Below are 21,664 nucleotides of genomic sequence, written 5' to 3' on the forward strand. Positions count from 1 at the left end.
TTTGCAAGTTTGTAGTTTATGGAGGCAACTGTATGTTGAAAGGTGCAGCTGCCTTCAAACAGATCCCAATTCTCATCAATGGGAGACCTAAAACATGACTCATGTGCTTTAAAGCTTTAACAAAAAGGACCTGTATTCTCTAGAATTTCGAAAAATGAGAGGCGATCTCACTGAAATCTACAAAATACTTAAATGAATAGAAGGGTGGATAGAAGTAAGATGTTTCCCCTGGTTGGGGAGTCAAGAACCAGGGGGCACCATTTCAAAATAAGGGAGAAGCCACTTTGAACCAAGGTAAGGAGAATTCCTTTTACTCAGAGGGTTGTGAATCTTTGGACTTCTCTACCCCAGAGGGCTGTGGAAGCTCAGTCATTGAGTGAATACGAGCACAGCATATCCAACCTCACCTCATAAGACAACCCACTCACTCCGGTATCAATCTTGTAAACCTCCTTTGATCCCCCTGCATTGCATTTACATCCTTTCTTAAGTAAGAAGACCAAAACTGCACACAGTATTTAAGATACAGTCTCACCAATGTCCTGTGTAACTGAAGCAAAACATCCTTATTTTTATATTCAATTTCTCCTGCAATAAAGGGTAATATTTCATTAGTCTTCTTGATTGCATGTTGTACTACATACTAACTTTTTATGACCCATACAAAAAAACACCGAGATCTCTCTAAACACTTGGAATTCTGCAGTTGTTCGCCGTTGAAGTGATTCTCTGCTTTTTTATCCTTCGCATGTCAAAGTGAACAAGTTCACATCTTCTCACATTCTACCCCATCTGCCAGATTGGTGCCCTCTCACTTGTGTATCCATCTGCAACCTCCAGTTGTCCTCTTCACAGCATACTTTCCTACCTATCTTTGTGGCATCTACAAATTTAGTTACCATGCCTAAGAACAGGAGTAGGCCATTCAGCCCATCAGGCCTGCTCTGTCATTTAATATGATCATGGCTGATTGGACACTTCAATGCCTTTTACACTCACGACCTCCATAACCCTTTACGTTATTGTAAATCGGATATCTATATGTCTCTGCTTTAAACAGATACAATGAATGGGAAAGATCCCTCTAAGTAAAGAAATTTCTCCTCATCTCAGTCCTCAGTCCAAATCCATTTGAATTCTCTTCCCACACCTGGTGGTAAACTAAAGCAGATTTTTGTCTGTTTCCATAATTAGTTATTCCTGGAACAGGTTGCGAGTCTGTCACCAGAGGCTTGGAGCTTGATGGACACCACTCCACATCAAGTGGGGCTGACCAGGAGAATCTCCCACTCTTACCGCCAGCCAGCGGAGTGTTGGAAGGATTTTTGTAGGTTGAGGCATATGTTTGGCCATGTTATGAAAGCACCTTATTTGGCCATCAAGTCCTGGGTTGAGTCTCGAACTTGGAGCTTTTGTTTCAGAGGCAGGGATGCTACCCAATGAACCGCAAGACCTCTGGACTGGTCCTAAGTGGCAACCCCTTTTTTTTGAAATTGTGCCCCATGGTTCCAGACTCCCCAACCAAGGGAAACATCTTACCTGCATCAAGAGGGTTACCCGCAGTGGTACCTTTGAATGAGATCACGGGCAGGATTCTCGGCCCCCCTCCGGGTCCGGGAATCACCGGGGGCTGGCCTGAATCCCGCCCCCGCCAGTTGCCGAATTCTCCGGCACCGGATATTCGCCAGGGATGGGAATCGCGCCGCGCCGGTTGGCGGGCCCCGCCCCGGCGATTCTCCGGCCCCTGATGGGCCGAAGTCCCGCTGCTGAAATGCCTGTCCCACCGGCGAGAATCAAACCACCTCTCTTACCGGTGGGACAAGGCGGCACGGGCGGGCTCCGGGCTCTTGGGGGGGGGGGGGGCGATCTGGCCCCGGGGGGTGCCCCCACGGTGGCCTGGCCCGCGATCGTGGCCCGCCGATCCGCGGGCTGGCCTGTGCCGTGGGGGCACTCTTTTCCTTCCACCTTCGCCATGGTCTCCACTATGGCGGAGGCGGAAGAGACCCCCTCCACTGCGCATGCGCGGGGATGCCGTGAGCGGCCGCTGACGCTCCCGCGCATGCGCCGCACGGCAAAGTCATTTCCGCCACAGCTGGCGGGACACCAAAGGCCTTTCCCGGCAGCTGGTGGGGCGGAAATGAGTCTGGTGCGGGCCTAGCCCCTCACGGTGAGGGCTCGGCCCTTCAAGATGCGGAGAATTCCGCACCTTTGGGGCGGCGCGATGCCGGACTGATTCGCGCCATTTTTGGCGCCGGTCGGCGGACATCGCGCTGATTGCGGAGAATCCCGCCCCACATCCCCAACTTCTCCTGCTCCCTGAGCTCCCCCAATGCCCCCCACTGGGAGATTGGTAGCAACCCCACATGATGATTATCCACCCGCTGCTGGGTTAGTACCAATTGAAGCCGGATGAGGCCCTTATGTGGTCATTAATGGACTATTTAAAGGTCTCAAATTCTGGTGGGGCAGGAAGGCCTTCTCCCCACAGACTTAATTGAGGTGGGAAGGTAATGGGATCCCCACCTGATTAAATAAATGCAATCACCCCCCCCCCCCCCCCACAGCCACCAAAATTACCACAGGAGAAGGCTTTAAATTTCACCCAATATCGTAATTGAAGTTACAAACTAACAAATGAGTTGGCTGAGAGATTGATCAGTTGTGCTTAGTCTTACTTTAATAGCGTCATTGGAGTCAGGATCATTCGCAATAATCCTATACACGGCCTCAAAGACGGGGAAGTCTTCCGGAATGGTTGTTGAGGCGCCTGTTTAAAATATAAAGAAATTATAATTGATAGAACATGGAACAGACAGTGCAGAAGGAGGCCATTCGGCCCATCGAGTCTGCACCGACTCACTTAAGCCCTCACTTCCACCCTATCCCCGTAACCCAATATCCCTTCCTAACCTATTTTTTTTTGGTCACGAAGGGCAATTTAGCATGGCCAATCCACCTAACCTGCACATCTTTGGACTGTGGGAGGAAACCGGAGCACCCGGAGGAAACCCACACAGACACTGGGAAAACGTGCAGACTCCGCACAGACAGTGACCCAGCAGGGAATCGAACCTGGGACCCTGGCGCTGTGAAGCCACAGTGCTATCAACTTGTGCTACTCTGCTGCCCCGATGGCACAAGGATACCATTCATGTGAATGCACAGCGAGTGTAACATCAGCAGCGAGAATTATAAAAGAGTTTCATCTCCTACATTTTTTAAGTGATATTTCTATCAAACATTGATGTAGATCATGTGTAATCAAAATGTTAAAGTAACAATTTTACAAGAATTAGAAATCAATAATTAAGTATTTACAGAATAATAAATTCAGCATTAAATGTGTTCATCCTTTAAAGTACATTAAAATAACTATCATGACTTTATCTGTTAAAATCATGGCAAACCCTCTGTGACTGAAGCTCCTCACTGCAAGACAGAAGTTGGGAAATTATTATTAACACAATTTCATCGTTCTATTAAATGTTTTCCCATTCCATGATGATTTAAAAGAGCATAAAAAATTAGAGCATACCCATTAAGTCGACTCTACCTTTCAATATGATCATGTCTGATTTTGAGCTTCACCTCCATTTTCCTGCCCGCTCCCCATATTCCTTTATTTCCTCAGAGACTGAAAACTTGTCTACCAGCCTTAAATATATTCAACGATGGGCATCCACAGCCCTATGGGGTAGAGAATTTCAAAGATTCGCAACCCTTTGAGTGAAGTAATTTCTCCTCATCTCAGCCCAAAGCAATTGGCCTCTTATCCTGAAACTGTGCCCCTCTATTTTAGATTCCTTGACCATGGAAACATTCTATGAGTACCTACCCTATCAGGTCCCTCCAGAATCTCGTCTGCTTCAACAAAGTCACTTCTCACTCTACTAAACTCCAGCGAATTAAGCCCAATTTACTTCACCTCTCATTGTGGTGTTCTTAGTGTTGCTAAATTCAGGATGGTTGGCGTCGTGTTCATAAAGACCACAAAATAGCTTTAACTTGGACAAAGCTATACATTTATTAACACTACTAATTTGAATTCGACAAGTACTCCTAGATAATACACAGTTGATAATGAACATATAATCTACACTCACCTACAACTAATCTCTACACTACAATAAACTATGATCCTCTCTTACTCACATCTTTCCTTCAGTCTGTATCTAGCTAACTCCTTCACTTCACTCTCCCCCACAAGGCTTAGCATCAATGTCCTGTATACTTGTAACTGTAGCTCTGCCTAGTAGCTGATCTAGACATTTCATTACCCCTTGAAGTTCTTACACTTATGATAATACCACACTCATCATAGGACAACCCTCTCATCCCAGGGACCAATCTTGCAAATCTTCACTGTACCACCTCCAAAGCAAGTAAGCTCTTCCTTAAATATGGAAGACAAAACTGCAGACCATATTTCAGATGTGGTCTCGAGCAAGTCTTCTTTATTCATGCGTTCCAATCCCCTTGCAATAAGGACCAGCATTCTATTCACCTTCCTAATTACTTGCTGTACCTGTATTCATAGATTTGATGAATTTGTGCTCCTAGCAGAGGGTTTTACACTCCAGGAGAATGCAACCTGATTTTGGACAAGGAGGTCGGAACATTCCATTGGACTTTCGACTTGTTAACTTTCAATGAATGGAAAATCTTGTCGTTCCTGTTGGCTTCTGCGTCTGAATTCTAATAAACGCGCAATTTGAAATTTCTTCAGAGTGTGAATTTGTAAATTTTCCCCTGCGTGTTCAGTACAATTAGCACTTCTGTGAAAACTTAACTCAGGCAAATGTTCAAAATATAAAGTCCGACCATATACCAATAGATTTAGTGTCAGTCACATCGTGTCCAGCTAGACTGCAACAAAATCACAATGGATTAAATTGTGTCTTTAAATTTGTTTTGAAACCTCTTCATCTAATAACTTTGGGGAATCATTTTCAAGCAAGCATTGTAACCAGAATGCAGCCTAAAGGTTTGTTTAAATCTCCTTTTGTGGTGCTGACTATAATATACTCATAACCTTTCCCTTAGAGAATTATGAGCAGACCATGGATGGAATAAGAGAGCACAGCCCATTAGCTTCCACAACAGGTCTATTCTCAACAGTTTGATTGAAGTCTGAGTTCTCATTATGCAGGCAGACTTGCTTTATTATTGTAGTTATGATACTCAAAGTTATTGCTCCTCCAGAGGGGAGAAAACAATGTCGACTTTTTCCACACTTAGCGCAATTGTTTTCCAACCTACAACTTAACCGAAACAGCTCCAAGTTTCCAAGTGAATATTACCCCATGTTTCATAACCAGATGCTGGATTTTGCAACACCAGATGTGGCGTAGCAAATTAATTAGAAAAACAGCTGGTGAAGAATAAGCCCCAGCATGTAAGTATTTATCAGCATTATCATCACCCATTATTAGTGATTGCTTCCTGCGAATGAAACAAAGGATAGCATTCAGTGGTAGTTAACTGAGGAAGTAAATATACAATCATTCTTAACCCACTTGGTTAAAGGAGAGAGAAGCTGATTCATCGAAACCAGGAGGATCCCTAGCTCGCCCCTCTCTATGCAGTTAAATAATCTCTGCCAAGGCACCAAATGGAACACCACAATTGGCACCAGTGTCCCTGGCATAGAGAGGTGAAGATTAACCAGTTATTGATCCTGATTGCTGTTCACCCTTGTCCGCTGTGCTCAAGCATCAATTTCTTTTTTAATTATCTGATAACTCTCCTCAGAAGTGCCTTGGAATGTTTTTGCTGCATTAAAGATACTATATAAATGCAAGCTGCTGTTGTCAAGTATAGATGTGACATGAGGACAGAAACAGACTCAAATTTGATTCTACCTTAAACCTAAGAAATATTTAATCTTGGGTGAAGCGTGATGACCCTTTGAGCTAGGTACAAGATGATCAAAGTCACAAGTGGGCCTATCCTTAGTCCAGTCAGTGAGCTGAATTTTACCAGTTCTCTGCAGACAGCCTGGGAGTTTGGAGGCTTTGTAAAGTGGTGACAGATAGACATTATTCAGAGAGACTGTCATCTTCTTGCCAATTTGGGATAGTCTCAGGGGCAGGAACCTATTAATTGGGAAACCCTCCTCCATCAACATTTTACTGGTGTCGGAAGGGGCTGCTGCTGTGTGCAGGGAGACCAAACTGAGGCAGCCTTCCCACAGGTTCCTGGGAAGGATGTGGATGTTTGGGGGGAAGCCCTCTATGGCCCACGGATGGAACCCCTATGGCAAGGGTTTCCCGGCTATGGCACCATCACTATTATCCCTCTAATGATCACAGCTCTACAGACTGCACCTTCGGAACCCATGGACACTATAATCTAGAAGGACAAGGGTAATAGATACATGGGAACACCACCACCTGGATGCTCCCATCCAAACCACTCCCCATGCTCACTTGGAAATATATTGCCGTCCCTTCACTGTCGCTGGGCGAAGATCCTGGAATTCCCTCCCTAACTGCACTTTGTGTGTACCTGCACCAGAGAGACTGCAGCAGTTTAAGCAGGCAGCTCACCATCACCTTCTTAAGGACAATTAGAGATGGGTAATGAATGCAGGCCTATCCAGCAATGCCCACATCCCATGGGCTGAATTTAAAAAAAAAACTCCATCTGATCACTGCGGCCTGCTTGTGGGGCCCAGCATACAAATTCAAAAACTAATTTGGTCTTCAAGGGGACCAACCTCAGAATAGACATTTCCTCCTCCTCTTCCTGCAGCCTCAGCAGTGAACGCCCCCCCCACCCCACCCCCAACTCCTGGCCCTCTGATACCCAATTAGAGCCCTGAGAATTGGGCTGCCATCCTCAATTGGACAGTGGTCCCGGAGGCAGCCTCTTAATCGGCCATTACCAGTAAAATGCTGCCCAGGGTGCCAGCAGCCATCTTCCTGGCCTCAGTTCCACTTTCACGTTTGGTCATCATGGATAAAACTTTGGCCAATCACCTCAGGAAAGGAAGAGGAGCAAGGGAAAGAGTTTTATGAAAATTTTACCGTTAATTATTGAGTTCAATGAGGGGGCTGGTTTTTGATACACCTTAATGATAAATTCAGTGAGCATTCATTTCTTATTTTGCTGGAATTCGCAATACTGGAAATACTCACCTGCTCCCTGTGTAAATGCTGGATCACAGATTGGTGCTTCATTCACATTGTCGACAGAGACTGTCAGGGTCTGGGTGGCTGTGTGTTTGAGATCATTATCAAATGCCAATATGGGCAACAGGTAAACCTTCCGCAAATCAGTATTGTCGTAATCCAATGGTTTGACCAACGTTATGTCTCCTGAATCTAAATGAAAAAAAAACATTTATGTCACAGGACATTCATTATGTAGATATATTGATCAATTCTTCCTCACTGTAATAAGCTCTTTTCTCACAAGAACTCAGCCTGGAGCCTCATTTTACTAATTTGGAGGATGTCCTGTGTTGTTGCTCATCAGTAGTTTATGGTCTTATTTACTTGAGCTGCTATCCTTAGTGACCAGTGCACCCATTTGCTCTGTTCCTCTTATTCCTTTTTGTAAAATCACATTGTTTAAAATATAATGGGCGGGATTCTCCACTAGCCGATGCCAAAATCTGGAATGGCGATTGGGCGGAGAATCGGTTCCGGCTCCAAAATCGCGGCAGGCGCCGATTTGACTCCAAATCGCAATGTTCCAGCACCTCGACAGTGGTGTCAATGCATTCCAGAACGCCCGTACATAGACACCGTTTGCATATCATTAGTGGGCCCGACCCGGTATTCTCCGCGGTCTCCGCCTCCGATAGGTCGAGTTCCCGATTGCGTGGTTCACTTGTGCTTTTAAAAATCGTGAAACCGGCGTGGTGGCTGCTGAAGGAGAGAGAGAGAGGAGGTACGGAAAGTGTCCAACATCGCGCTAGTTTGCTGACAGTTGTGCCGCTGGCTCAGGGGATTATGCCAGGGGTGAGGGGAGTAGCGGGGGGCAACCAGATGGTGGGCTATTGGGTTGGGGTGGACGGGCACGGAACAACATTGTTGCAGCGGGCAAGGCAGCCATGTGCACAGAATTAACAGCCCACTTTGAACATAGGGCCACGGATCGTATAGGTGTCCCCCCAGGGCATCCCTTCTAGGACCCATCAGCTTTTTGGGCACGCTCCAGCACAACCAGTGCCATCTTGTTGGCTGGGATAAGTGTGTGTGGGGGGAGTGTAATGTGTATGTGCGGCTGCAGCCTGTCAGCCTCCTGAGTGTCAATCACAGACCCGGCGAATCCTGCACCATCTCTCATTGGAATCGAATGTGTTCCATGCGGCACCAGAGCTAGCCCCCTAACCGTAGCGTAATCGGTCCAGGTGTGGCGCCATCTTTTTGTGAAAGTCCACGAATTCTGCGTTGGCATCAACACTTAGTCTCAGAAATGGAGAATCCCGTCCAATTAATTTCTAACAGTTACAAAATGCATAAATTCACATGATCAATTATATCTGCTCTAGTGCGGGTATTTTAACAATCTTCATCATTATTTGCTCCGCACCGTAATTTGGTATAATTAGTATTTTTATAAAAGCTTCTTCCTGCAATTTTTATCAAAAATATTTAGTAACTAAGAACAGCCCAATACAAGCACGCCATGTACCACTGACCACACCATATAATGGCAAAACATTCATTCTTTGGTTTCCACTCTCCAACCACCTCTCTCTTCAATGTGGCCACATCCGATATGCCACTATAATTGCCATTTAGTATCTGAACAAATATTTTTTTGAAAACCCACATAAACTTCTTATTTTACACTCTTCGTTATTTCTTCAAGGATTTTCCAGAAGGTTAGCTGGCTCCGACAAGTTCAATTTTCTCCAAATGGCGGGCTCTTTCTTCCCCTATTATAAACGTTACCAACAAATACTTCCTGGCATCATTTTGAAGAAGGGAATCAATCATACACTATCTTCTTTTCATAGTTTCTGCACTTGGCTAACTCTTCTCTCGTATGCTTCACTATCCTCATGGTGATAACCATATGGTTCTGGTGACTTGTCTTCCTTAACTTTCAAGCTTTTGGAACGATGACCGTTGCTCTCTGTTCTACAATCAATTCTGGTTTCAAAATACAATTCCAAAATCCTCCTCTTGATTACTAAGGGGTTCAGGGGTTATGGGGAGAAGGCAGGAGAATGGGGATGAGAAAATATCAGCCGTGATTGAATGGTGGAGCAGACTCGATGGGCCGAGTGGCCTAATTCTGCTCCTATGTCTTATGGTCTTATGGTCTCCCCTGGTGAAAACTGAAGCAGTTACTTACTGACTAACTCTGCTTTTCATTCAGTAACTGGTACATGTGTGCCATCTTCATTTTGTAATGATCCAATCCTTGACTTGGCTATCCTCTTACCACTAATATCATGACAGAAAAGGCTTGTTATTAACTCCTTTGTTAGTTGCTAATTTTCTCCCCTACAATCTTTTAATATTTTAATTCCCCTTTTGGTATTTTCCCTATTTCCTTTCTATTTATCAGTCATTGTTACTTTAAGCGCTTCGCCTCTCTTTTCAGTATAAACTTTATCTAGTGTCCCTACTAACCCATGGGCCCAAGTCTTTGATGTGCTGCTTTTTTCCTTGTTGGATTGCTCTTGACCTGTACCCTATCATTTTTACATAATTTCTGATCAAAGTTCCAGTTTATCTGGCCAAAGGCTTGCTGCCGGCAGCCTGCTTGCTGGCCTACGGCCTCTGTTCCTGAGAGAGGCGGATCGGGAGGCGGATGAGCGTCACCCACATCACTCATTGGGCAGCTTGAGGTCAATTAAAAATTGTCTTCTGGTTTCCCGAGATTTTAATGGGGGGAAGGCGGCTGATAGGAGCTCAGTGAAGCTGGCCAGCTGCAATCTGGTGGGAGTAGGGCTGGTGATGCTGAAACCATTTCGTTTAATACAAAAAATTGAAAGTTTGGAGTAAAGAGTACTGAGAAGTTATAACATTTTAATATCCAATCTCTCTCTACCCTATTCCTGGTCCTAGGTCTCCATTTCACCAGCCCATTTCGAATGTGATTAATCTCTATTTTTTTTTAAACAGCGCATCGGCAGATGCTACAGCAATGGCTGCTGATTCAGGCCTAAATGTGGTTGACTTCCCTGGTTGCACACCTCCATTCCCGCAACCCCTGCTTCTCCCCCCAGCCATTAATTATAGATCCACCTCTGGGTCATTAAGGCTCTCACTCTAAAAATTATGCTTCACGTCACACAAGAGAAAGGGCCAGGTGTCATGACGACCCAGAATCAAAATCGCGACATGGAATCAAACACACCTCACGATTCCAGCCTCCAAAAGGAAATTCTGGCCCTCAAGGTTATCCTGCATCCATTCTCCACTCAGTATCAGCTTCACTATATGGTCAAACTCTCACTTCTGAACTGCAAGTGTTTAGTAAACTCACACCCCAATCAAGAGGCACTAAAATTTTGCCATAAAGCCCCGAACTTCATACCTAAAGCAAACCACGTAACATTAGAACAAAATGCACAACATTCCTTACTTTCACCCAGGGCAAATATATCCTCTGGTTTTGCAAATCTATAAATAACAGTATCATTTTCATCTCTGTCAAGAGCTTCCACTTTTGCGATGATTTTCCCAACAGGCTCACTTTCAAGAACATGGACCGTATCCTTCAGATCTTTTCTATAGAAAGAAGTGAAATTGTTACTTTATTGATGTAGCTTATTGAAGCAATGGCTTGATCATTTATTGAGAAGCCGTTGTCAAAATCTTCAACTCTTGTGCCTCAGTACAAGTGCTTCTAGTTTTGCATGAATATATCTTATTATTAATATCTTCCATTACATTTCTTGTTTTCACACTTACACTAAGTGCACTGCTCTCCCTAAGCATAGTAAGAAGTCTTACAACACCAGGTTAAAGTCCAACAGGTTTGTTTTGAATCACTAGCGCAGCTCCTTCATCAGGTGAGTTGCGCTCCGAAAGTTAGTGATTCTTACTGTGCCCACCCTAGTCCAACAGCGGCATCTCAACACCATGGCTCCCTGAGCATGATAAGGGCATAGGATTAAGATCATTCCGTCTCACTGGTACTGGGGAGAAAAATTAATTCTGTCTGATAAGTAATCATTTGCATTTTTATAATTTGGTACCCATAGTTGAATTTCTGTTTGCAACGATACGTCATTAGGGTGAGTCAGGAATTCACTTATTCAAAAAAGTGTGGTGGATATCTTAAAACTGAGATCGATAAATTGTTAAACAAGGTTACTAAGTAATATGGGAGCAAGACTGATAAATGGATTTAAGGCACATATAGGTCATGATCTAATTAAAAGTTGCAATGCACGAAATGGCTGCAAATGACAGACGCCCTCCTCACTGCTGAAAAAATAATATGACATTGCAGCGAACAATCCTGCAATCCATTCTCAGCTGAACAGGGAATATGCAAATTGTGACCAGCTAGTGAAGTTTTGACACTGGAAAAATATTTCAATTCCCATTCATCACTAAGAATGCACACAAAAAAAGAGTTATAGTGAGCTGACCAACTCATCTTACTTAAACACAGGAGGTTCATCATTCATATCTCGAACATTGACAACGAGAGTTCCTTGGCAGAACAGATTATGTTGGTCTTCAACTTGAATAGCGAGCCTGCATTTCTATAAACAGAGATGTCAATTGTAGCTTCATTTTGGTCATATGAAGCAAGTTGAAAGGAATTCATTTTTAAAACTCAGACTAATCACTTTATACAGAAAGAAAATAGCCTTTGTACAGAAAAAAAAGACAAAGCCAATAACCCACAGTGGTTCTATTTCTGGGAAATACATAGCATGAAGAGGAATTTGTCATATTATTAATTGGCATCTTATGATGTTAATACTTGCAGAGCAGGAGGATCGTGGACTGTGCCTCTTTTTCATATCCTTCGTGTTAAGTAATGGACATGCACCATTCAAGCCATTCATGAGATTTTGTCAGATGGTAGATGTCAGTTGCCTGAATTTCCACTGTCACAGGGTAATGTTTGTTGGGAACAACTAAAAACGGAGGGGTCTCAAAACTCAATGCTGTCATGTCCATTTTTGGGGGCACCATAAAGGTGTCTCTGAGCCTAATGTGGCAGGCAGGATGTGCATGCTTTTTACAAGCATAAGTATGCAGGACATTGTATTGGAACAGGAAGGAAAATACGCTATTCCTAAAAAGAGCATTAAATTAATTTGGCATGTGGTATAGGCATGTGCCATTCTTGTGTCAAGTCATTTGGCATCATCGTCTTGCACTGAAGCATCAATAAATCTACGTGTTCCCGAAACATTAATTGTTAAAGGGACCACTGCATGCTGCTACCAAAAAGGTTAAGTCTGATAAAATTACTGACCTAAAGGTGGAGCTAGGAGTTGCATGACTGCTCTTCCTGAGCCTACATTAAAACTTTGAGCTGCTGCAGACCAACCTCCCCTGCCCACTCCCTAATTTTGGTCTAAGCCTCCTGCCCCCAGTTGGAGTGAACACACCCACCCCCACCTGATTCCCATGTTTCTCCCATCCCCTTAACAGCATCTTTCCTGGTCGCTGCTAAGAACTCTGAAAGCTATTGGTGGGAACAAAGTGGCCAGATCTTCAAGGCCTCTTCAATAAAGGGCTGCCTGGGGGTGCCAATTTGGTGCCAATAGCTTGCCAGTTTGATAAAATGAAGCCCTATATTAGGTGTGCCTGGGGTCTGTTTATTCGTGCACAGGGGCATCATTCCTGGCATGTTTAATTCTCAGCACAACATTTTTTTTTCCTCTAAGGATTCTTTCAGGACTAAATGTTCCGAAAGTAGAACAAACACTAACTGACTTAAAGACCAAAGAATTTTCATCTTGTTTGGAAATGAATGGACCTATTCTTAAAATGGGGCAGAACTTTTTAAAAAATGTTTCTAATTAATGCAAAATTTAGCGTGGCCAATCCACCTACCCTGCACATCTTTGGAATGTGGGGGTGAGACCAATGTAGGCACGGGGAGAATGTGCAAACTCCACATAGACAGTGACCCGTGGCCGGAATCGACCCCAGGTCCTTAGCGCCGTGAGGCAACAGTGCTAACCACCGCGTGACCGTGCCACCAAAATGGGGCAGAGCTAATGAAAATATAGAAGGTACGGAGAATAATTGTAAGATTAATAACACTAATGTATATTTATGCAGTACCTTCAATGTAATGAAATGTCCCAAAGTGCTTCACAGAAGCATTATGAATCAAAGTAAGACCCCAAATCACATAAGGGGACGTTGGCCAGTAAAGCAGTGTAGTGCTCAGAAGGTAAGTAAGTGATTTTTACTCATTTTTACTTTTATTACCTTCTCAAATTGTGTGTGTGTGTGTGTGTGTGTGTGGGGGGGGGGGGGAACTGAAGTGACATCACAGAAAAGCTGTGACCTGATTGGCTGGTTGGGAATCTACACTAAATTTAAAGAATTAAGCATTGGTAAACTAATTAAACATAATTACTTAATTATAATTTAGAGGGGTATCTAAGCCAGAGATCGGAGAGTACTGTATTTAGCTTTCACATTTATAGTAGAAATCTAGTGCGAGGAAACATATAGTTAACAGTAACTTTTTTTAAAAAACTTTTAACTTTAATTTACTAATTGATTGACGCAATGTCAGTTAGAGGGGTGCAGTGCTCTGACTGTGAGATGTGGCAGGTCCTGGAGGCTTCCAGCGTCCCGGATGGCTTCATCTGCAGAAAGTGCACCCAACTGGAGCTCCTCACAGACCGCATGGTTCGGTTGGAGGAGCAGTTGGATGCACTTAGGAGCATGCAGGTGGCGGAAAGCGTCAGAGATAGCAGTTATATAAATGTGGTCACACCCAAGGTGCAGGCAGAGAAATGGGTGACCACCAGAAAGGGCAGGCAGTCAGTGCAGAAATCCCCTGTGGTTGTCCCCCTCTCGAACAGGATACTGTTGGGGGGGATAGCCTATCAGGGGAAAACAGCAGCAGCCAGAGCAGTGGCACCACGGCTGGCTCTGATGTTCAGAAAGGAGGGTCAAAGCGCAGAAGAGCAATAGTCATAGGGGACTCTATAGTCAGGGGCACAGATAGGCGCTTCTGTGGACATGAAAGAGATTCCAGGATGGTATGTTGCCTCCCTGGTGCCAGGGTCCAGGATGTCTCCGAATGGGTAGAGGGCATCCTGAAGGGGGAGGGCAAACAGGCAGAGGTCATTGTACATATTGGTACTAACGACATAGGCAGGAAGGGGCATGAGGTCCTGCAGCAGGAGTTCAGGGAGCTAGGCAGAAAGTTAAAAGACAGGACCTCTAGGGTTGTAATCTCTGGATTACTTCCTGTGTCACGTGCCAGTGAGGCTAGAAATAGGAAGATAGAGCAGCTAAACACGTGGCTAAACAGCTGGTGTAGGAGGGAGGGTTTCCGTTATCTGGACCACTGGGAGCTCTTCCGGGGCAGGTGTGACCCATATAAGAAGGACGGGTTGCATTTAAACTAGAGAGGCATAAATATCCTGGCCGCAAGGTTTGCTAGTGTCACACGGGAGAGTTTAAACTAGTGTGGCAGGGTGGTGGGCATGGGAGCAATAGGTCAGAAGGTGAGAGCATTGAATGAGAACTAGGGAATAGGTACAGTATGGCTCTGAGGCAGAGCAGACAGGGTGAAGTTGCTGAACACAGCGGGTCTAGTGGCCTGAAGTGCATATGTTTTAATGCAAGAATTATTATGGGTAAGGCAGATGAACTTAGAGCTTGGATTAGTACTTCGAACTATGATGTTGTTGCCATTACAGAGACCTGGTTGAGGGAAGGGCAGGATTGGCAGCTAAATGTTCCAGGATTTAGATGTTTCAGGCAGGATAGAGGGGGATATAAAAGGGGTGGCGGAGTTGCGATACTGGTTAGGGAGAATATCACAGCTGTACTATGGGAGGTCACCTCAGAGGGCAGTGAGGCTATATGGGTAGAGATCAGGAATAAGAAGGGTGCAGTCACAATGTTGGGGGTTTACTACAGGCCTCCAACAGCCAGCGGGAGATAGAGGAGCAGATAGGTAGACAGATTTTAGAAAAGAGTAAAAACAACAGGGTTGTGGTGATGGGAGACTTCAACTTCCCCAATATTGACTGGGACTCACTTAGTGCCAGGGGCTTAGACGGGGCAGAGTTTGTAAGGAGCATCCAGGAGGGGCTTCTTAAAACAATATGTAGACAGTCCAACTAGGGAAGGGGCTGTACTGGACCTGGTATTGGGGAATGAGCCCGGCCACGTGGTAGAAGTTTCAGTAGGGGAGCATTTCAAAAACAGTGACCACAATTCAGTAAGTTTTTTACTGCTGGTGGACAAGGATAAGAGTGGTCCTAGGGTGAATGTGCTAAATTGGGGGAAGGCTAATTATAACAATATTAGGTGGGAACTGAAGAACATAGATTGGGGGCGGATGTTTGAGGGCAAATCAACATCTGACATGTGGGAGGCTTTCAAATGTCAGTTGAAAGGAATTCAGGACCGGCATGTTCCTGTGAGGAAGAAGGATAAATACGGCAATTTTCGGGAACCTTGGATAACGAGAGATATTGTAGGCCTCGTCAAAAAGAAAAAGGAGGCATTTGTCAGGGCTAAAAGGCTGGGAACAGACGAAGCCTGTGTGGAATATAAGGAAAATAGGAAGGAACTTAAGCAAGGAGTCAGGAGGGCTAGAAGGGGTCACGAAAAGTAATTGGCAAATAGGGTTAAGGAAAATCCCAAGGCTTTTTAACGTACATAAAAAGCAAGAGGGTAGCTAGGGAAAGAGTTGGCCCACTGAAGGATAGGCAAGGGAATCTATGTGTGGAGCCACAGGAAATGGGCGAAATACTAAATGAATACTTTGCATCAATATTCACCAAAGAGAAGGAATTGGTAGATGTTGAGTCTGGAGAGGGTTGTGTAGATAGCCTGGGTCACATTGAGATCCAAAAAGACGAGGTGTTGGGCGTCTTGAAAAATATTAAGGTAGCTAAGTCCCCAGGGCCTGATGGGATCTACCCCAGAATACTGAAGGAGACTAGAGAGGAAATTGCTGAGGCCTTGATAGAAATCTTTGGATCCTCACTGTCTTCAGGAGAATTCCCGGAGGACTGGAGAATAGCCAATATTGTTCCTCTGTTTAAGAAGGGTAGCAAGGATAATCCAGGGAACTACAGGCCGGTGAGCCTTATTTCAGTGGTAGGGAAATTACTGGAGAGAATTCTTCGAGACAGGATCTACTCCCATTTGGAAGCAAATGGACATATTAGTGAGAGGCAGCATGGTTTTGTGAAGGGGAGGTCGTGTCTCACTAACTTGATAGAGTTTTTCGAAGAGGTCACAAAGATGATTGAAGCAGGTAGTGCAGTGGATGTTGCCTATATGGACTTCAGTAAGGCCTTTGACAAGGTCCCTCATGGTAGACTAGTACAAAAGATGAAGTCACACGGGATCAGGGGTGAGCTGGCAAGGTGGATACAGAACTGGCTAGGTCATAGAAGGCAGAGAGTAGCAATGGAAGGATGCTTTTCTAATTGGAGGGCTGTGACTAGTGGTGTTCCGCAGGGATCAGTGCTGGGACCTTTGCTGTTTGTAGTATATATAAATGATTTGGAGGAAAATGTAACTGGTCTGATTGGTAAGTTTGCAGACGACACAAAGGTTGGTGCAATTGCGGATAGCGATGAGGACTGTCAAAGGATACAGCAGGATTTAGATTGTTTGGAGACTTGGGCAGAGAGATGGCAGGTGGAGTTTAATCCAGACAAATGTGAGGTAATGTATTTTGGAAGGTCTAATGCAGGTAGGGAATAGACAGTGAATGGTAGAACACTCAAGAGTATTGAAAGTCAGAGAGATCTAGGTGTACAGGTCCACAGGCCACTGAAAGGGGCAGCACAGGTGGAGAAGGTAGTCAAGAAGGCATACGGCATGCTTGCCTTCATTGGCCGGGCATTGAGTATAAGAATTGGCAAGTCATGTTGCAGCTGTATAGAACCTTAGTTAGGCCACACTTGGAGTATAGTGTTCAATTCTGGTCCCCACAATACCAGAAGGATGTGGAGGCTTTAGAGAGGGTGCAGAAGAGATTTACCAGAATGTTGCCTGGTATGGAGGGCATTAGCTCTGAGGAGCGGTTGAAGAAACTCGGTTTGTTCTCACCGGGAGGTTGAGGGGCGACCTGATAGAGGTCTACAATATTATGAGGGGCATAGACAGAGTGGATAGTCAGAGGTTTTTCCCCAGGGTAGAGGGGTCAATTACTAGGGGGCATAGGTTTAAGGTGCGAGGGGCAAGGTTTAGAGTGGATGTACGAGGCAAGTTTTTTACGCAGAGGGTAGTGGGTGCCTGGAACTCGCTACCGGAGGAGGTGGTGGAAGCAGGGACGATAGTGACATTTAAGGGGCATCTTGACAAATACATGAATAGGATGGGAATAGAGGGATATGGACCCAGGAAGTGTAGAAGATTGTAGTTTAGTCGGGCAGCATGGTCGGCACAGGCTTGGAGGGCCGAAGGGCCTGCTTCTGTGCTGTACTTGTCTTTGTTCTTTGTTCTTTGTTTGCTTTATGCTGAGCAAAAGAAGGAGTGAAAGCACTTAATTGCTTTTGATGTGGTCAAGAGCTGTCAATCATAGCTTGATGTTTATAAACATTGCGGTTAGTTTCACAGCAGGGTACTTGAGATCCATTCAAGCATGACGGGAAATGAAATTAAACAATCCAGTGTAAACCCAGTGGTGTGGTTTACGCTCTCTAGGAATTTACGGATGTTGCTTTCTCTGCCTGAGGCAGAAGCTGTAGGTGAGAGATGAGATTCAAAGCAGTGATTTTTTTCCACTGTTTCTGTCTGGACTGCTCTTTAGCTTACAAGCAGGGATATTTGTTATTGGGGGAAGGGGGATCTCTGTTATGGAAGGTGTCTGATATCGGGTTTCCTGTAGGGGTCTCTATTATAGGGTCTCTGGTGGGGGTTGATGGGGGTTTGGGTCACCCTCATGTGTGCCTACTTTGCGGGGGGGGGGGGGGGGGAGTGACCCAGTAAATCCCATGGTGGGGCAGGGGGTGGTCCAGAATTGCATTGTGGGGGGAGGGGGCCAGCCACTGGATCTCTGGTGGGGGTCTCTGGTGGGGGTCCATTCCATGCCAACGTGAATCCCAGCCCAGTGGACCAGAGAATCACAGAGGTATGGAGAACCCATTAATAGAATACAAATGGGTTAATTTGACCTATTTGACCCGTTTGCGGGGCATGAACCTCGACACAGCTGCCAGTGGGGGACCGAAGCATTGAAAGGCGGCAATCCCTTTTTTTATGATGTGGAATCTCTGCCCGATCGCTGATCTTTCTGCCTGTGTTGGGCAGAGGAGGATCCAATTCGTTTTTGTTAGCTGACCAAAAGTTTAGTTGAAGAGGTAGATTTTAAGAGGTGACTTGGAGGATGAATGCAAGGTAACGAGGTATAGTGAGGGAATTTCATAGTATAAGCAACTAAAGGCATGGCCACCAATGATAGAACAATTATATTTAGTAATGGGCCAGAATTAGAGGAATGCAGATATCTCAGAGGAATGTGGGGCCGAAGGAGATTACAGAGATAGGGAGGGGCAAATTCCTATGAAGGAATTTGTAAAGAAAATAACCTAAGATTGGGTATAAATTTAAATATTCCATTATTTTTGATCCCTTTGTACAGTACCTACTGTGATGAATGTAGGAAATTGTTTTATGTATTGTATTATGTGTCTGTTGCAGGAATGTTATTAAAAGTACTCAAGTTAAAATATCCAGGTTAAATTTCTGCTAAAGCTGTGATTAAGTGGTTAATAGCTAAGCAGGCTGTGATGTCACTCATGGCAGGGGCTGGGTCTGTTTTTAGTTTTGTTTTCAGCCCTGCCCTGTGTCTGTCGTTTTTAGTTTCATTTCATCACGGAGTTCTGCTCTGGATTCTGAGGAAAGGAGGTGTGTTTCTCCGACTGACGTTTGAAAGTCTCTCCCCCAAGAATTTGACAACTAAATCTGTAAGCCACTGAATGTTATCTGTATTAATAAGTGGTGTTTGACCTGTGTGAGGATTTTGTTCAATTGACATTTTCAAAGTAATGGGAAATTAAGCTCAAAAACCTTTCTATTTTTTGTAGGAACTGGATCTTGAAATTAATTGAAAAGCTGTTTTTGTTCCTTGGATGTTAATGGGGTTAATCCTGTATTAATAATCAAGTTTGTTTTCATATAAAAGATCCCTTGTACTCAGTGGAATCACTCCTGGAGTGAGGTATCCATTCCTCACAGTTTACAAATTGAAAAATTGTTGGTGTCTCGTCCGGTTTCCGAATATAAATTGGGGTCTGGTCTGGGTACTGTTACACTATGAAATGTTGCTTTTACTGATGTACTCAAGTGAACTGCCAAACTTCACAATTTAGTGAATAATGTGTCCACTAATTTCAGAGAACTGAATATATTAATTGAAGCAAAGTGAAACTGAAGATCCTTTTTCATTATAAATATCAATGGAAGTTCAGGTGTTAGGTAAATGTAAATCATTAATAACATTTCCCCTGTAGCCGTTAGCTGGAAAACGTGACTTTTAACTGTAAATGTAGCAAAAATATTATGTAACATCAACAGGAGTGCTCAGATCTTGATAAACTTCATCGAAAGATATAGTGGGGTTTATTGCTCTCTGGACAATGGTCTGATTCTAAGGTGCTGCTCTCTTTAAGGACATAAAGCTTCAATTTGATATGCAGATACATTCTATCTAGGAACACCATGAGCTTCAGTTAGAGGCTAATTACTCAGGCACAGCCTGAGTGGCAGCTACAGTAAATCCTGAGTTCCATCCTTTGCGAAAGGGCAGGTTATCAAAGTCAGCAGAAATTTACATGAAATGACTGGCTTTCTTACACTTCTTAGCAATTTTCTGAAGTTCAGTTTTATTTGTTATTGTTTAAGAACATGATATTTGAGTATTGCTGAAAAAATACATTTTATCAAAGCTTTTTCTCTTGCACTATCATTACAATTGCAAGAATTTCAATGTGGAAACAAAAGCTTAACACTGTACGAGAAGAGAGTGCTGATTGGTTGGCAAGTGGACTGGATTGGTAGAGATGTTGCCATGGAGAATGCACCAGTTAATGATGACTGACAGTTAACTGCCAAACATTGTTTGAAAATTCGAACAAGGCAGCTTGATACTGATTGGTCAAGGCATTATCGTGTTTAGTTGAAACAGACGCAATGTGTGTACATGTTCTTTCTGTCTGCAAAGAGCGGGGCTCTGTGTATTAATATATGTAGCTTCCAGTGCATGCAAATGCACCACACTGTGAACCTGACTGACAATTCTGAATGTGGTTGTTAGCAAATTATTTAGCACACTGAGGATTATTTAGTAAGTGTTGTCTAATCATGGAATCACATTTTGTGGACATTGTGTTTTGAGTTTTGCAAGCATGGGCTGTTGGGTACAGCATATACATTGCCTGTTGATAACATTGGAAGGGACATGCTGTTTGATATGATCCATCAGTCTTTGGGATGTATTCCCTACATAGCGAGCATTACACTGACGCTGAAATTCACGTAGCACATTAATCCCTTGTGTGATAGGCAGAATGTTTTTTGGCTTGACAACAGTATCCTGTTTGTGGCAAATGCTACAGGCAGGATTTACCGACCACCCCGCCATGTGTTTTTCGGTGGCAGAGGCAACCCACCAGTAGGATCTACCAGTCCTTACTGCAACACTCATCACCGGGAGGCCTGTGCATTGGCATGGGACCAGAATTTCCTGCCGGCGTGAACAGGTGATAAATCCCGCCCTACTTGTGTTGCTACTGAATAGCTGCAGTGTGAAACAGCTAGATTCACCTGTTGCTCAAATTTTTAAGATGCCTTACCTTTCCAGGGTAAGCTGAATTGACTGGGCAAAAGTGATGGCCTTAGGCCTGTTCATGAGTTTGCATGATATCTCGCTATAAGATTGGCCTTATTGGCAACCTTGTAAACAGAGCGCAAGAAATGTACTTATCATACAAGCTTGATGCTGAATTAGGTGCATAAAAGACAACCTGTATACATCCTGATGAGTGCAAGATGAAAAGCTTTGACAAGATGTCTTTTTCAGTAATTCTCAAGTTCTGTACTGCCAATTGATTATGATATAATATGTGGGCCAATCAGGTATAAGCTGTATTTGCAATGCATAATACTTTTGCTCGTGACACTTCGACACATGCAACATTCTAGATGTAACACTTCAAACGAGTAAAGACAAGTAGATGAGATTTTACGTGATATCCTGCATCATAGTCCAGTGTAGAATTAACAAAGACAACACCAGTTCTTTGATCAATGCTGAAAACATTTCCACATCCAGTTGGGAATGAATTCTTGCTTTCAATCTTGTACTAGTATTTAAAAGAATCAAATGATGAGTTTGAAACGCAACATAACACAATGCAGACATGAAAACGAACAGACATATTCAACCCGTGAATATTTGTCTTGGCATGATTACCGGCATTTCTTTCTCTCCCACATACAAGACAAATCGCCACACCCCGAGGTGAACATTCATCATGGACTGTGATACAAATCAGACAGTGTTCCAT

At 44.1% G+C, this 21,664-nt stretch overlaps 1 protein-coding gene and 1 long non-coding RNA gene across 2 annotated transcripts in view; both read right to left on the reverse strand.

Moving 5' to 3' along the window:
• Positions 1-2,681: 2,681 nt before the first annotated feature.
• Positions 2,682-10,691, reverse strand: LOC140387683 (uncharacterized). The gene is made up of 3 exons (XR_011933939.1): positions 10,552-10,691; positions 7,140-7,325; positions 2,682-2,767 (listed from the first exon to the last, which is right to left on the reverse strand). It is a non-coding gene; the product is annotated as an uncharacterized lncRNA (long non-coding RNA).
• Positions 10,692-11,575: 884 nt separating this feature from the next.
• LOC140387800 (DE-cadherin-like) overlaps positions 11,576-21,664 on the reverse strand; it is a 78,126-nt gene continuing 68,037 nt past the window's right edge. The window contains exons 6-7 of the mRNA XM_072470927.1: positions 21,344-21,460; positions 11,576-11,683 (exon numbers count right to left, since the gene is read on the reverse strand). Coding sequence (XP_072327028.1) covers positions 11,576-11,683; positions 21,344-21,460 — 225 coding nt within the window. The remainder of the gene's footprint in view (positions 11,684-21,343; positions 21,461-21,664) is intronic.

The sequence above is a fragment of the Scyliorhinus torazame genome, chromosome 13, assembly GCF_047496885.1.
Source record: "Scyliorhinus torazame isolate Kashiwa2021f chromosome 13, sScyTor2.1, whole genome shotgun sequence".
Taxonomy (NCBI): domain Eukaryota; kingdom Metazoa; phylum Chordata; class Chondrichthyes; order Carcharhiniformes; family Scyliorhinidae; genus Scyliorhinus; species Scyliorhinus torazame.